The 18,014-nt window shown below is 34.5% G+C and overlaps 1 protein-coding gene across 2 annotated transcripts; it reads right to left on the bottom strand.

The window, feature by feature from the left end:
* Positions 1 to 6,550: 6,550 nt before the first annotated feature.
* Positions 6,551 to 16,556, bottom strand: LOC114323003 (putative disease resistance protein At4g19050). Of its 2 annotated transcripts, none has more exons than XM_082886814.1 (3): positions 16,093 to 16,556; positions 7,184 to 11,214; positions 6,551 to 6,880 (listed from the first exon to the last, which is right to left on the bottom strand). In XM_082886814.1, exon 2 carries the CDS (start codon positions 11,192 to 11,194, stop codon positions 7,475 to 7,477), a length of 3,720 nt encoding a protein of 1,239 aa, XP_082742940.1. In that variant the 5' UTR covers positions 11,195 to 11,214; positions 16,093 to 16,556; the 3' UTR covers positions 6,551 to 6,880; positions 7,184 to 7,474. The 2 variants fall into 2 exon arrangements, with proteins under 2 accessions (XP_082742940.1, XP_082742941.1); XM_082886815.1 differs by having other exon boundaries at positions 7,207 to 11,214; positions 16,093 to 16,546.
* Positions 16,557 to 18,014: the final 1,458 nt, after the last annotated feature.

Genomic DNA, 18,014 nt, shown 5'->3' with positions numbered 1-18,014 from the left:
TGTTTGTCACGAACCTGGCCACAAACATCTCGGCCAGGCCTTCCCAGGTCTTCACACTTCCTTTCGGTAATTTGTGAAACCAATCCGATGCAATCTCCCCGAACGATGAGGGGAACACTTTGCAGAGCAACGGATCGTTTCCAGTGTACAAGGCCATCGAGTTCAGGTATAATCCGACGTGAAAGTTGGGGTCCGACTTACCATCGTATATCTGGAACCTCGGCATACTGAATCTTTTCGAAGCCTCAAATTTGTCCAACTCCACCAAGAATGGTGTTCTCGGCTTAACTGGGGAAGTTACCTCGGCATCTTGTTGCTTCCTCTTGAGGTAATCTCTCAAGTCCTCTTTAGTCTGCCCAGGAGCTCGGCTATCTCGACTTCAGTCTTTTCGGTGCACTGCTCTCCGCTTCGTTGTGAGCCCTTTTCGACCTTTCTCCATGAGTTGTGTCGAAGCACAGCTCCTGCCTTTGAATATGTCGATGTTCTCTGGGGTCTGCTTCCTTGGTGCGATGTGTCTTTCGAGATTCTTCCCTTCTCGACTCTCCTCGCCCGACCTCCCTTGAAGGCCGGTGAGAGTGTTTTTCCCTCCTGGTGTGCTGGGGGGCTACAAGGATAGTTTTCTACCCTCCCTTCTAGGCATCGGCCACTAGAATAGTGGCTGCATGACGTTGTTTTGCATCATGAAATTGACGACCGATTGCAAGTCCGCCAATTTGTTCGCCATCTCTTTCACCTCTTCATCCCTTCGCAGGCATCTATCTTTCCATACCTGGAGGTTGTCCTCATTGTAATACCCGTTTCGATCCGATTTCTTTGGTACGTCGCCCTCCTGGCCGACATCTTTCTTGCCGTGATTCTGGTCCCGAGTTTCCTCGTTGCAACCATCTTCCTCCATGTTAGGGTCAACATGTTTACCGTTCCCAGTGGGGATTTCGTCCCCAACCTTTTCCTTCTGTCCGTCGCTGGCCATCTATCCTCCTTTTTTTTCCACAGACGGCGCCAAGTTGTGTGAGTGAATTTCTGACCACACTGCCAACTCAGTATTCAGCTGGAAAGCACTGGTAGAATAGATGGTGCCTGAATGACCTGCAACAGAAAGAAAAGATTCCGGCGGTGGTTCGTCCACCCGGGGGCACTCCGATGATTAAGTCAGTAATCAAATATCTCTCAAAGACAATAGTTCTTAACTCACTGTTCTGAATATAAATTGCATACCTTAGACCCATTGGGGGTGCCTCTCTTTTATAGCCAACTCAATCCTAGTCTCAATAGAAGCCTAGCTTTCAATGGACTTCTGCTCAGTGCTTATCCTGGACTCTCCAATAGATAAAGATAAACTCCCTAAGAGCTTTATCCTTATCCAGGCTGAGTTCCTTCCTCATTCTAGGACTCTTGTCCCTTATCCGCTTATCCCAGATTCTGATATCTTCGGGGATAACCTCGGCCTAGCTGAGATTACCTCGACGTCACGACCAAGACCCGTGGCACCTCGGCTGACACGTCGGCATCACCTTGGCCATGTGTTGGTGCTCAGAAAATATGTCATAATTCAGCTAACTTTTTATTCTGAAGATCTTTTATTAATTTTGGATAAATTTTACAAGAGATTTCTAATTTTTTATGATAAAAATTAGAATTATTAAAAGTGTGTTATGCTATTCTATGATACAAATACAATGACGAATCTATGGTGTGTGATAAAAACTAACATAATTTATCCGGCAACTTTTTCAACATCGTCAACAATTTTCACCTTGTCCTTATTACCAAACAAGATTTTATCTTAGATCTAATACTTTATACCTCTTTGAAATAAATTTTTTTCCAATTGTCTCTACTATTTAAGGATGAAATTAGACATTTCGTAATGAATTACTATCATGTCACAACCAAAATTTTATTTTAAAAAAGTTATACCATTTAGCATGAAATTATTTGGTTCTTAAAAATACATTTATTAGTGGCATGAAATTTTTACATTACAGTGTATACTAAATATATTTTTATTTTCATTTTTGCCAACAAATGAACATAAACATGTTTAAAATATTGGACAAATTACAAAAAAAAAAAAAAAAAAAAAAAAACTCCAGAGTTTTACATATTTTTTAATTCAAATGCGAAAGTTTAATTTCATCAATTTAAATTTTGAACTTCATTCTGTGTCACAACCTACACTCATGTCCATCTCAGTTACTTTGTTTAACAATTTTTTTTTTTTTTAAAATACATGTGGCAATCTATTATTTACTCTTTTAACTTCTTGTAAAACCATATTTAAACTTGACCATACTAGATCACAAACTATCCTAACCATCCATTTAAATATTACCATGCACCTCACACAGTGGATAAACTCTCTCTCTCCTTCCCTATCTCTTTCGCCACTGAAACCTACATGTTTCCTGCTACAGCCTAACACCATCAAAACCCACACTGCCTCTACAATCATCCTCCCCTCCCCCTTGCCCCACAACCCATCGCCACCCTCTAAATGCACTGTTGCAGTTTGAAAACCTGGTTCTATTTCTTTTGGTAAAAATACTTCACAAAAAAAAAAAAAAACTTTTGGAAAGTTTCTTTCATTTAATTAAATTTCATGTAGATAGTATATTTCTCATCACATGGAACTTGGGAATAATCATCAATTATCTTCAATAAGATAGTCAATTTGATGGGTAATAGCCTTCTCCATTGGATTAAGCATCCTTATAATAATATAAATTTATTAAAATGCTTAAAATGCATCAAACGAGTGGAGCCATCCATGCACTACCGTTAATTTAATTTAATTTATTTTAAAAAGCCCTAATTAATTTTATAATATGGTAACTTTTGTATATGATTAAGTCACTCTATGCGACAACAAAACATTTCTTTTCTTAAAAAATAAACTCATACAAATTGTTGTATAAGTGCTTGAACCTTGTACCAACTACCAAAGTACAGAAGAAACTTTGAAGAGCATATCAAATTTAGGCAATTTGTGTTGGTTTTAAGACATACAAAATAGTTCTAGAACTTTTCTCATTTTACAGTTGTATATGAATTGAGAACATAAAAATAACTATACTTCTTGTCTTAATTATTTGTTCTCATTGCTCTTTTTTTTCTCATTCTTTTTGAGGTTGGATATGCTTTGTTCATATGATCCTTTTTGAATTCATACACATGTATAGATGTCCTATACAAAAATGTTTATTGAATTTGAAACAAAAAGAAATTTTGAATCACATAGCAGCAATAACTTCAGATTTTGAATAAGTCTAAGAACACAAAAATGGTTATAGAACTGGACACAAAATGTATATAGATGGATAAGATTTTTCAAAATACTAACAAACTCTATAAAATTTTATGCGTATATATGTATTTATATTCAATTTTATGATCAATTTTGTTTGTTTATAACAAAACTATAAGATTTTTAGCTAATGACCCATTTTGATTTATAAGATCTATAAAGGGGCAATTCCAAAGATTCCAGTCATGGCGGAGTTTAGAGGAAGATCAGATATATGCACTCGCCTTATTGAGTATACAGAGACATTATTTCTATGATTTGAATCCATAACACTCGAATTATAATAGAATTATTTTATTTTATATTTTTATCAGTATAATAAAACAACCTTACCATTGCGGCAAGGGCCTCCCTCCCTCAATATGATCAAATTTTGAAAGGCATTGACTCCAAATAAATAAATAAATAAATAAATAATAACAACTCTACACAACCCTTAATTTAGGCAATAATTTAATCGTACGTGTGTAAGTGGGAGCAATTTAAAAAAACATTATTTTGTTTTCTTTTGATAAATCTTGATTTATGCTCCAAGGTTTGTCAGATTTACTAATCTCATTGGCTTGAAGTTGTTATTTTCTTTTCTTTTGTTATTTATTTTTCAAAATTTAGTCACTAATGCTGTATTTGGTTGACGAATTCGGAAAGGAACTTGGAAAGAAAAAGAAAAAGTGTAATGCTAGAGACCCCAAAAAAGAGTAATTCTATTTGGAAAGGAACTTGGAAAGAAAAAGAAAAAGAGTAATTCAGCTAACTTTTTGTTCTGCTGATCTAAATTAAATATTTGGTGCGTTAAGAATTTCAACGCGATTTATAATACGATAACATGATCATTTTTGTTCTTATTTTTTCTAAAAAATTTGTCAAATGTTACACTATGTTATTGAGTGACATATAATCACTTTGTGTTTTCAGAATACTAAATAATTTCTCGTATACTATAACAAGAGCATCACCATAAAATTGATTAAACTTTTAGTTATGTTTTTAACTTCAGAGTTACTTTATTACCAATTATGGATATGGATATAAATATGAATGGAAAGTGTTAAAAATTGTTTCTCCAAATATTTTTTTAATTTTTAATGTAGTAGTGGCTTTTTGATCACAATCTAATAAAAAGTAAACCACAATGGACTATGATGCAAATTAACAACTATACTTTGTATAATAATTACAAAAATCATTTGGTGCGTTAAGAATTTCAACGTGATTTATGATACAATAACATGATCATTTTTGTTCTTATTTTTTCTAAAAAATTTGTGAAATGTTACACTGTGTTATTGAGTGACATATAATCACATTGTGTTTTCAGAATACTAAATAATTTCTTGTTTACTATAGCAAGAGCATCTCCATAAGATTAATTAAACTTTTAGTTATATTTTTAGCTTAAGAGTTACTTTTTTTTAGTATTCATTTTAGCTAGTCATTTTAGGAAACAATAAAAAGTTCTTTCCTAATTTTAAAAATTATTTTTGCACTAAAATAGAAATTATATAAGTGTGTCAACCTTTCTTTAATTTTGAATAATAATAATAATAATAATACCAAACAAATCAAATATAAATATAGATACGGATATGAATTCCTAACCCTAGAATTGTCAGACAAATTCAAACAAAAACTTTGGGTTAGAACATTTTCACAAGTCAAAACCCTAATTTCTGAAACCCTAACTCTAATTTATGATTTCACATTCAATTGAAAACCCTAGAACATTTTCACAATTCAAAACCACAATTTCAATTCACAAAGCCTATTCTACCCACAGTGATATCAATTTTAATTCACAACATTTTCACATTCACAAACCCTACTCTACCAACATTTTCATCAATTCACAATATTTTCACATTCATAAACCCTATTACCCACATTGTACCCACATTCACATTTTCACAAACACAATAAACACATATAAAATTCAAACTGAGAGAAAGACAGACAGACACCATACCAACGAGAGAGAGCAGAGAACCCACGGACGGAGAGAGAGCAGAGAGAGAGTGTGAGAGCAGAGGAAGCGAGAGCAGAGAGAGAGCAAGAGCGAGAGCGAGAGCGAGAGAGCAAATCGAAAGTCAAAAAAACCTGACTGTAAAAAGCGTGGTTTTAAATGAGGGAGCTGGGAGAATTTTGTATAAGTTGTAAAAGCGTGGTTACAAACCACGCTTTCATTTAAAATCGGATTTTGGTTAAAAGCGTGGATGCTAACCACGCTTCCCTTGGTCAATAGTTAAAGTGTGGTTGAGAACCACGTTTTTTGAAAAAAAAAAAAAAAAAAAAAATTAAAATCCAGGTGAGGAACCACGCTTTCTATAGAAAACAAATTGCCTTACACGCGTGGTTTGCAACCACGTTTTCTTAATTAAAAGCGTGGTTTGTAACCACACTTTTATGATTTTACAAATTTTTCGCAACAGGGTTACAAAAACGGTGAAAGCGTGATTTGTAATAACATTTTAACTTATTTTAAAAATTTCGTCCAAACTAGGCCTAATTTGAGAAATAATTTAATATTTTGCCTCATTTTGGAAAAAGCCCCAGATAACCCCTTCAACCCCTTGTGGGATGCATATGGTATGCACCCCACATGTAAACCATTTGATCGTGAAAATTTTGATCTTGGCAATTGATTTATTTGTTGAAAAAAGAAAACCGAACAAACCTGTTAACCCCTCTCCCCCTTATCCCCTCCCACTCCCTCCCACCAGATTCCAAACTCACTGCCTCTCACTCGTTTCTCATTAAAATGATAAAAATTAAACTTCCGACCAATAAAATAACATCACAAGAGCATTTAAACTCATCACATGATGCATTTTAATGGTAAACTACCGACCTATATGTTCACGTAATCTACCTATCTGTCTATATGACCCATTTTGCTGCCGGCCACCTCCGGCAACATTTCCATCAACGGCTGATCCAGGAGTAAAAATAATAAAAATTATTCTTCAAAATAATAAATTGTCATTCTCACCAAACAATTTCATTAATCATGTCCTTATAACCAAAACAAAAGATCATTGAACCTAATGCCATACACATTCCAAAATGACTTCTCAACAATTTTTCCATTAATTATTACAATCTTTTTGCATGTGAAAGTTAGGAATATTAGGTAATTGTCAACAAAAAATAAAAATAAAAATAAAATAGTTTTGATGGTGTAGGTTATGAATTATAAATTAAACTATAATATAAAATTTAAAAAAAAAAAAAAATTTAACACAAATGAAAGGCACACAAACTCATCTTACATATAAATGTCTAATACAAATATGTATGGCATCTTATCATCGTCCCAAAAATGGTCCCTCTTTTGTCTCACATTTAAATACATATAAAAACTCACTAAAATTCAACATATACGAGATTCAAGTTGGGTTGACTAATGGACCAGCCAAGTATTTGAGTTTGTGACAAAATTAAAATAAAAGCTTTGAGTTGGTCAATTAATTTCCACCAGCTAGCTCTGACTAGGAAGTGATCCAGCTGTTGTTTGCTCCAAAACCCATGCTTGTGTGCTACACTCCACACACAAAGTCGCTTCTTGTGGCAGCCACACCACTACATAGTCATGCACATAAGTAATATAATTTGTTTAAGTTACAAAAATATTTGAAAACAAATATAAACAACTTATATCAGAAATGGCAAATTTTGGGGAAGAATATTTCGGAAAACAGATTTTGAGAGTGCATTCACAAAACATTATCTGCCTTTATTCTAACACTATCTTCTTCCACTGCTACCGAATAAAAAAGACAGGGCGGAAATGTGTGTGTGTGTGTGTGTGTGTGTGACAGAGAGAGAGAGAGAGAGAGAACAAACACGCTTCAAATTCAAAAGGAAATGAAGTAAAAAAAGAACCTGAAGTGAGATATTGTACACACCAAGGTCAGAGTTGTTCACTATTGCAAGGTATTTATCATCTGCATTCTAATTTCCATTCTCAAGTCAATTTCTTCCCAGGAGAATAGGATCTAATATTAGAGGTGGCTGCAATTCAGTGCTCACTAGATCGCCAATTTCAGCAATTCCTGAAGATACAGCGTGTGATATGGCGAAGTATGATCGTAAAGATGCTGCCTCCAAATGCACTCTCCACTTTATTGCGAGATTACACTGGAAATAATCTCAGCAAAGTAGGGAATACACAGTCTACGAACTTCTGGCCAATTTGACATTTTCTTTGAAGTCCGCTAGATTTGGGCATCCCCAAACTTTTGGAGTTAGTGGAGGTGGCAATGCACACCCGATCCTCTTCAATTTGGGCAGTTCCCACAGATACAATGTGTTCAAATGTGGCAACTCAGGCTTGGGTGATGCATGTTCAAACACAGCCTCCAATTCATCACAAAACTTAATTTGAAGGACTTGAAGGTTTATTGGCAGCTGGGAAGACGAGAAGACAATCGACAACTTCGGACAACAGTCTAGATACAGATGCTTGAGGTTTTGAAAGGTCTTACTTTGCCAGCTCCCACAGTATATACCCTTCAAATTAACAGAATTAGAAACCCATAAGACCTCTAAACTTTCTAGTTTCACCATTTCTTCTACCTCTTCTTCATGAAAAACACACTCCATTTCTCTGCATCTCTCTATCCAACAGCCTTTCAGTACCTGGAGGTTGGACGCACCCAAATCAGATATCCATCTTTGAAATGCATTATCGACCAAAAAAACACAATCAGCATGAGAGAGAACTTCGTTGATGCCCTTGGGGGAATGACGGAAGCCACGGATTGCCAATGAACCTTGCTCTTCAAAATTAGAGAACTGCTTGGTTTGGAAGTAGATATCTCTGAACATAAAATCATCTCGGTAGAAAGATACAACTCCTTTTCTATCACGCTCCTCGATGGGATGAACAGAGATGTGGAATTGCCTGAAGATTGTGTTCCGCAACAGTGGATTGTTCTCCAGAAATTGAAGAAATTGGGAGCTACTTACAGATACAGGAGGTTTGTTCTTGTCCCCAACTGTTTCAGCTGGCAAACTGGAGATGCCCCATCCATACTGATTTGGCTCCTTTAACTTGTTGCTGCCAGCTCCCTGTGTATTCCTCATGTTCGGCAGATCAAGGAGCTCAAGATGAGTCAATTCTGAGATCCCTTTGGGAAGATCTTTAACAGTGCCCCGGAGTAGATGAAGCAATTCTAGTTGCAGAAACTCTTGTAAGCCAGGACAATCTCTAAGCAGAAGCTGCCGGAGGTTGCTAAAGTTCTCTAGCGATGGAAGATGATCAACTGCAGTTCCAGAAAGATCCAGGACTTCCAGTTTTGTCAATGCTTCCAAACCGGGCACTGCTTCCAAGCTTGAACAATCCCTTAGATAAAGCTGGTGAATGTTTTTGAGGTTTGACATGGATGGTGGTTGTTGAAGTGGGGTTTCAGAGAGGTCAAGAATCCGAAGGTGACTCATATTTCCCAACAAATCAGCTCCAATCTCTAGCAAAGAGGTAATGCCACACAAATTTAGCTCCTCAAGTTTTGAAAGAGACTTTAGGTGTAGAGGGGGTTGCAGCTCGGTGCATTTTTTCAGTAAGAGGTGGCGGAGGTTGCTAAGATTTGAAAGTGACGGCAAATATTTGATTTTAGTTTCAGAAAGATCAAGTCTCCATAGGCAAGACATCTGGTCAAAGATGCCATCAGGTAGTTTTGTCAAAGCAATGCAACCAGAAAGATCAAGCACCTCCAGTTTTTTAAGGGGATTCAAGTCTACCAACTCCTCCAGGTATGCACAAGAGGATAGTAATAGTCGACGAAGGTTCAAATGATTGGAAAGGGATGGCAGAGTTCGGATATGGGTTTTTGAAAGATCAAGTACTTCTAGGACTCCAAGTGTCTCTATGCATAATAGAGATTTTTCCGGAGGGGAATTTTTTGAATTGAGTTGACGAGGATTGCCATGATCAAGTATAGTTCCTGATAGATCAAGAATCTTAAGGCTTACATTATTTTCAAGCGATTGATCATGGAACTCATTAAATTGGCTAGCATTTGAAAGATCAAGAACTTGGAGACTTGCTACTGAACTAATGCCGCGCAGTCGAACCAACTCTGGGCAGCCACTTAGCAAGAGATGCGTGAGATATTTAAGATTCTTAATCAATGGTATGCTTTTAATCTTTGTTTTGGAAAAATTAAGCATTTGAAGTTTCCCATTTTGCGAAAAAGTTTTGTCTTGGATATTTTCCAAAGATGTAGCACCAGAAAGATCTAGCACCGTGAGGTTTTTAAAGTTTCTCAAACTTTTCAGAGTTTTCAAGCGAGAACAGTCTCTTAGGATGAGCCAGCTTAGTTCACTAAGTTCATAAAGAGATGAGGGTAACGACTCAATTTGAAGTGCAGATAGGTTGAGGCTCCGAAGTTGGGGCAGGTGCTTAAAAAACTCATCAGGGATTGTCGTCAAGGAGTTTGGACCTGATATCTCAAGAACAGTTAATTTTTCAAATTTTAGGGTGAACTCTACCTGGTCAATCTTTTCCATGAAAGAACAGCCTCTGAGCACAAGTATGAAAAGTTCGTGCATCATAGATGAGGAAGGAGAAAATGTCTTCAATGGAGGGTTAAAAAGGGCAAGAACTTGCAGTTCTTGGTTGGACTGAAAGAAACTACGAGGAAATTCCCTGCTCAGAAAATTCCCATCAAGCAGTAGTGTAGAGAATTTCTGACCTTGTTTGCGACTCTGCAGTGTTTTCATCCCACCATCCTTCTGTGTGATTCTCCCAAGGCCCTGCCAATTCCCATACCCAAACACATTAGCTAATCCCAGACTGGCTGTGCCCCCAAAACCACAACGGTAACAGTCATCGAAGTTCGTTATTGCCCTTTCCATTACAATATCATCCAAATTCAGAGCTAGTCCTTCCATTGTAACACAATCAGCCTCCACTATTTTCAGAATCTGACAATCTATAAGCTCCATCAAAACTTGATGTCCTCTCTCATAAGCCTCTTCCATACAATTGATTTGACCAAAATATCCTTCCATCATCCAATAAGCTATCAATTCATTATAATGAATGCGCCGACAATCGCGAAAGAAGTGGCTACCACTGCAAAAGCAGTCAATTAAAACACTGTTTGGCAGCAAATCATACCCACTGCGTAGTAAATGTGTGATGTTGTAGATGTCATTGCCAGATGCTTCCTCCAGAGAACGTTTCAGCTTCTGCAACCCATTATCTTGTTGAGCAAAATAATTGAATGCTTTTGCCAACAAGACAATTGCGGCAGGAAAATTTTTAGTCAAATTTTCAGTCTTTTCGAATAAAGCTCCAGCTAAAGCTCTAATGCCTGGAACCTCGTAAACTCCAGTCCTAACATGTTTTTGCAATAAGGACAATGACTCGTCCTTTGACAAGGGCTTTACCTCAATCTTTGACCCAATGATCTCCTGAGAATTGATTCTATTGATTCTTTTAGTGATTAGAATTTTGTGATTTTGTAGGTTGACATTCAACAGTGTTTCCAATTCAGACATTATCTCTTGTGCGCTCATTTTATTTCCCTCGTCATCCAAAACTAGAAGCAGCTTCTTTCCTGCGACTGTTGCTTCTATTTGATGTTGCAAGTCTCTGGGGTTCTCTGATTCCTCATTTTTATCCTCAACTTCTGCCTCCCGGGTGGTGGAAAGTAAGGATAACTGATGAGCCATACTGTCACAAAGAGAGGCCCTGTCATGTTGTCTGTTGAGAAATACCCAGAGAGCAATGTCAATTACTCCCTTATTTTTTGCGAGAAGACTCATCTCTCTGGCTGTCCATGTTTTTCCAACTCCAGATTCCCCAAACAGAACAATCCTTGGGACTTCTTTATCTTTCAGCAGTTTGAATAACTCTCTTTTCCTCTCTGCAACTGTACTCGGAGACATTGCTGATGTAATAAATCCCACTGCATAATTTTTTATGTTAAAAAATTTTAATCATAAATTTCAACACAACGGAGACAAAAAAGAACATAGATTTGGTATTTGCCAGGGTAATGAAAAACCAGAAGAAACAAAACAGTACCATAGCAAGTTGGCAACATCAAATATTGCATGTTCCCCACTTACTTTGACTACATTCGAAAAACATACAAGCACTTCATTCTAGATACTGTAATCAGTAATGATGAAAAATAAAAAGATGAAATGCAATTCAAGTGCCTTTAAACTTCACAGAATTGATATGCAAATAGGCAGACATGGAAGTTCAGGTTTTCTTTTGTTTTTGTTTGTTTGTTTATGGGTCCAAACTCCCGATACATCTGAAATTTCCTTTCTACAAACTGTAAGACAATAACGTGCTTAATAATACTCTACAAAATATATATGCTAGATATATTTAGGACATCTAAATTATGAAAGATGGACTTTGTTCCATGTTTCACAGCTCATATTATCCAACATCGACAATACATATATAGTATCATCTCTATACATATTATAATCTCCAGTCTAAGAAATTTATTGAAACAACAAAAATGAAAGCGATGAACTTTGCATGGTTTTCAGCTAATATTATCCAATATCTGCTACGTGCATAAACATTATCATATTTATTATATTATATATATATATGTATGTATGTATGTATGTATGTATGTATGTGTTGAATTGATTGCTCTGTAAGAAGACGAGTTTATTGGAACAACAAAGATTTAAAAAAGAAGCGCAGCCACAGTAGAGGAACATCCTTTGAGAAAACCGGAAAATGGTAAGTCCTATGACAGAAATCAATACTATGATCAAAACAAACTCAACCAAAAAGGCCCAATTAAGGACTGCTACAAACATCTTTACATCATGAGCATTCAAACCTTACACCCACACTATTCTCAAAAATCATGCGATTACATTCTAATTGAAGATGATACAAGAATAACAAAAAGTTACTTTGAATCCTAACTTCCCAATAGATTGACCTTCCAAGTTGGAGCTAATTTGAACAACAATGTGGTCCCAAATTCCAAAATAATGAACAAGACCACAATTTCTATGCCCCATTTTACTGATCTATTAACCAATGGGTCACTATCCCAAACCTTGCTAACTCTTTCACCAAAGTTAGAAACCATACAACCAGGGCCGGTCCTGAGGCAGGGAGGGCATGGCCACCTTGGGCTATGGAATTCTATCTAAGAAAGAGGGACCCCAAATAATTTTAGCTCATGTTTGGTTCATTGCAATGTAGTGGATGAAATAATCATTCCACATAATGTCCATTCTCACATTTGGTTCACTAAAAAAATTATAAAAATATATATTACAAATAAAATCATTTCTTATTATTATGAGAGAATAGTCATTCTATAGAGAGAGGCTAAGGAATAACCATTCCTTTCTATTTAGTTTCATTCCAGTGAACCAATCATTACGTTGTAGTATTAGTAGTATAAAAATGAAGTTTTACAGAAAAAATTTAAAAAACAATTGAAGTGGTGAAATATTTAAAAGTACTAGATGGTTGTTTACCAAATGTATGGATTGTTTATAAATAACTATACGAGTTATATCGCCTCTAGATAAATAAATTTTAAGCTGAAGTTGATCAATTTTACATTCAATTGCCTATGTCAAAATTTTTTTGAATAAATTAATAATGTTACCCATCGAGTCCAAAATTTATCTCAAAAATTATGATATATGTGTATCTTAAGAACTATAATTTATGTCAACTATAAAAGTCAAATGGAAATTACTCACAAAATACAATATTATAATTATTATGAAAAACAAATTATAATAAATTCACTCACTAATATAATGTGGGTGTTTGGGAAGTGGGTTTTTGTGTAGGTGTTTTTAGTTGTAAGATATCATTGGAGAAAAAAATTTTTGTGTTTGAGAAGATAGTTGGGTTTTTTTGTGGTTGGATGAGATGTTTGTAAGAGAAAAAGTGAAATGATTATGGGGTTGGATGTGATATTTTATTTGGATTTGTCTTTTTTGGTTTCACAAAAAGTTTGTCTTTTAGTGAAAAAAATCAACAAAAACCCAACAAAAATTGTTACCAAACACCGCCAATATTTTCAAATTGGATTTATCACTTAATACTTTAAGTGATTTCTGTGTATGGAATGGTTAAAAAACAAGTAATTTTAGTTTATATATGCTAGCAAATTTGTGTAGGTATACATATATATATATTGGGATGACTTTGCATACAACCAACCTTTTCTTATTGGTGATAGAGAGAGCTTACTAGACTAGACTAGACTAATCACATTTTGTTTGGTTTAGAACAGTCACTGAAATATCTTGAGTACATATTATTTAATATCCACTAATTGATGACAAAACATGGAAGTATCTTATAAATTGGTAGATCCATGAACATTTGATCTTATGCACACAAATATAGATGCACCGTACACCTCATGTAAGAGCTATAGAACACAAAATGTTAGAGAACCTTCTAATTAACAACAAAACTCCAAAAACAATGAAAAAATGTTTGAAATCAGTCTCCTCAAATCAACTACAGCCATTATATGCAGAAAGCAAAAGGTAAATAATAATACTTGGGCATGTGAATATAAGTAAGAACACAAGTAACATAATGATAGCCAAATCAATAAAACAAGTAGCCAGTTTAGAGATAAACATAACAAAGCAGAACAAGAAATGTCTTTAGAAGAAACCAATTAGCATTTTAGAAAGTTAGTTATGATGGATTACTATTATATTTTTATATTTCAGTGAAGTACTAATAAGGATTGACCAAAATGGATTTACTAAAATACAATGACAACCACAATTACTACATCTAGGATTGAAATACACAATTTTCAAATCACTCACTAGTGATGTATTTGGATTGGAACTGTTGTTCGGTGCCTCTTTTAGGCCAAAGTGCACAAGGGTTTGTGATATGGTCATTGCAGAATGTGTATGAAACTAGCTAGATTTGTTGGAATTCTCAGAATTTGGACTTAATTTTTTTTTCTTGATTCATCATATATGAATTAAAGGGACAGATTTTAGATAGGATATATCATGGGATTGTTAGAATCCAAGAGCATAAGAAAATTATGTGACAAGTTAGCATATATTCATTTAAATTAAATCTAATAATTCAACCAAACACAAGAGATCCAACAAATAAATAATTTGGGAAAATTCAGATTTACAAAATTTGACATGAGCAAGTTCAACAATCCACAATAAAATAAAAAATAAAGTTCAACAAGTAAAATTAATATCAAGGTAAGATTTTCAAGGACATTCAAGAAAATCTATTGCTTGATCTTAGTAATATATTACATTTATGATTCTTTTACCCCCATTCAATAAATAGTATTTCACATGGCTTGTTTCTAACTTTTGGAATTCAATTTATTTGTAATATGCAGAATTGTAAGGGCTAAGAATGAGTCAATTGAAAGCAATCTTTAAAGATCTGTGTCCTAATTATAGATTCTTGAAGATCTGTCTCCTAAGAACATTCCAAATTATAACTATTATCGAAGCATGATTAGCAAGTTTGGGAATTTGTGATGATTGTATTGTTGGATTTGCATTTTCCACAAGACTTGAGTCTTCTTGAATCTGAAATTAACAGCACTAATAAGTTACAGATACACAACATTTCAAAGAACATTTTCAAGCCCAAAGACAGAGCCAGAGAGAGAGAGAGAGAGAGAGGGGGGGGGGGGGGTGAACCTGTATAAGACAAGAAGTTCTCCTCTTCCAAAGACACAACAAGTTGGGATCACAAATGTAGTTTGAATATATTTCAGCTCAGTGACCTCATTCCTCCGACCGTTATTAACGTCACATTTATTAAAACAGTAATGGTGGTGCTACATGCACTAATTAATATATTAACTAGTGTACCAACACTAATTATGACTTTATTATTGACTCCACTCATTATACAAATTACAAATATCAAAAATTTCTTAAATTATGTCACATAATCAATTGATACGCTAATTAGTACACTAATTGGTGCATATAGTATCATTAAAACAATAATGGTAGATATAAAATAGGGAGCTCCACTTTGTTTTAAATTTATTTTTAATTTTTTTTATTATATAGTTATATTAATATTTTGGAATTTTAATTTTTTTTTTCAAGAGGCATATTTTGTATGAAAGGTATTGATGTAACTACATGTAATAAGGACAAAAAAGAGAGAGTATTTGGAGTGAAGTGGAGTGAGAAAAGTAACTCACAAAATATTTGATTGCGTGCAGAGAATTATTCTGGAATCAAACCAGAGAAAATTGAAAATTTCTCTAAACAAAACTGTTAATTTTTGAAACTAAACTTCACAAATACAAAGCAATTCACTGTGCTCCATTTGGAATACCTGTATATTCACCATTACAGTGGCCCAGAGAGTGAGAGAGAGGGCTTTACATCAATGGCATTTACTTACAAACCAGAGAAATTCTCTCTGATTTAATTTTCTGTGTCATGGCAAGAGAAATTTGTTCATTTTCTCTGGCCAGACTACGTACTCATCCCTCATCTCTGTGTTAAACAACAATCAACAGCTAATATTGAAATCAATTTTCTTTTACAAACACATTCATATAATCAAATCCTTTACCAATCAAATCCTTTCCTTCTGTAGGATCAAAATCGATCAACAACAAGAACAATTCACAATTCATCAAACACAAATAAGTCATCAATTTACACAAATATAAAATTCCCCATTTAAATCTGAATACACAAAAACATATTCAAACATGTTTTTATATACAAATTTGTATGCTAAAATGCAAAATTAAAACCTAGGGTAGCAAAAGCAATTGGAGGAAGAACTGTGTGACCTGGGTTACTTCTGCAGATCTATGGATCTGAGGTCGATCTACAAATCTCCTGCGACGGCTCGACGGCGAGGAAGCACGGCGATAGATCCAGAAGGAAAGAGAAAGACGAAAGGGACGGCGGTGATGGTGGTTAGTCGGCACTGCGGCGGCGGAGGCGAAGAGAGAGAGATGCAGAGGCGAATGGGAGACAGCGGCGGAGGAAAGAGAGGTGGTGGTCTGCGACGAAGGAGGCAGATAGAGGCGGTGGTCTGCGACAAATGAGGAAGAGATAGGGGCTGAGAAACGCGGCGGAGAAGATTGAGGAGGCGGTGGTGGTTGGCGGTACCGAGAGAAAGGGAATGGGAGTGGTTGAAGAGAGACAAGCGAGGAGGAGGTGGAGAGAGACAGGAGAGAGGAGCCCTGGATATGGGAGAGTGACTGAGTAACGCTAGGCGTCAAAGGAAAAAAATATCACGAAAAAGAGCAATGATCTAGACCATTAATTTGTCATCGTTAATCCACCACTAAGGTAGTAATTGAAAAAAATTACTATAAAATATAAAAAATACATTTTTGGCAATTGAAAAAAATATATTTTGCTTAATTTTAAAGACTAGTTAGATGAATATCTTCAATGGTAATAGTTATTTTACCTATCTAAATATTATTATAAAATATATATTTTATTTTATCTGTTAACTGTTTCATGGTTCTATTTTAATCATGTTTTTTATTTTAGCTATTCATCTAAATACTATTAACTTTATAGAATGTCACGTCAGCAACAAAGATTGAGGGAAATTATCTTAATGATTAAATACATTTTGCCTAATCTTGAAGGTTAGCTACATGTATTTAGTGAATGTGAGTTAAGCCAAAATGTCTAATTATATGCCTAGTGCATTGGAGTTGAAAAAAGTGAGTCACATTAGGCATTTTAAGTAACAAGTATTATATGCGTAGTGGGTTGGAGATGCTCTAATTAGTGAATGTAAGTTGAGTCAAAATGCCTAATCATATATGTCTAATATATTAGAATTGAAAAATATAAATCATATTAGATATTTTAACTAACAAATATTATATGCCTAATGAATTAGAGATGATTAAAATAGCTAGCTAGCTATAATAATATAGACTTGAGAATGATCGGTGTAGATAATGGAAAAATGTATTATAAAATAATAGTTTTAGTTTTTCTTCACGTGGGATCCAAATGAATCTCGTCCATATAAATAATTTGATAAAAGTCTAGAACTTTTGGATTTTAGCATTACGCTAATAAATAAAAGGTGTAACTTTGCCAGCCTGATAGACAAAGAAAGAACAATAGCGACAGTTTGAATAATACTTAGATCATAAAAAAAAATATGTTTTATGAAAATTTTTTATTACTTAATAAGTATGTGATATTTTTTTATATATATAATTTAACGGTGGTGAATATTTTTACTAGTGATGAGATTAATGATAACAAATTAATGGTCTACAACATTGTTCATATCACAAATAAACAATAAATTCTATCTCTATAGTTAGAATGAATCTTTCTATTTAGATAAAATTATCTTATCGCATATGCATAGAAAAGTAAATAATAAATTATTATTAAATGGTAATACAAAAAATATAGAATCACTTTAAAATCACTTTTTATTGAAAAATAATATATAAAAAAAAATTAAGAGGAGAACAAAAAGAAGTGTCGTCCAACTTAGGCTCCGTTTAGGAAGAAAAAAGTCAGGTTTTTTTGGCTAAAATAGCCACAAAAAACAAAATAGGCTATTTTAGTCACAAAAAACAAAATAGGCTATTTTAGCCACAAAAAATAAAACATCAAATCCAACCCATAATCATTACAATCCTCTCTCACAAAAAAAGTCAAAAAGGCCAAAAAATCCTTCCCAAACCAGGCTAAAATAGCCAAAAAGCCAACTCACTTC

This window comes from Camellia sinensis, chromosome 9 (assembly GCF_055761805.1).
Source record: "Camellia sinensis isolate YWXY chromosome 9, ASM5576180v1, whole genome shotgun sequence".
Taxonomy (NCBI): domain Eukaryota; kingdom Viridiplantae; phylum Streptophyta; class Magnoliopsida; order Ericales; family Theaceae; genus Camellia; species Camellia sinensis.
The sequence above is the reverse complement of the archived record's forward strand: the minus strand, read 5'-3'. Positions and strand labels throughout refer to the sequence as shown.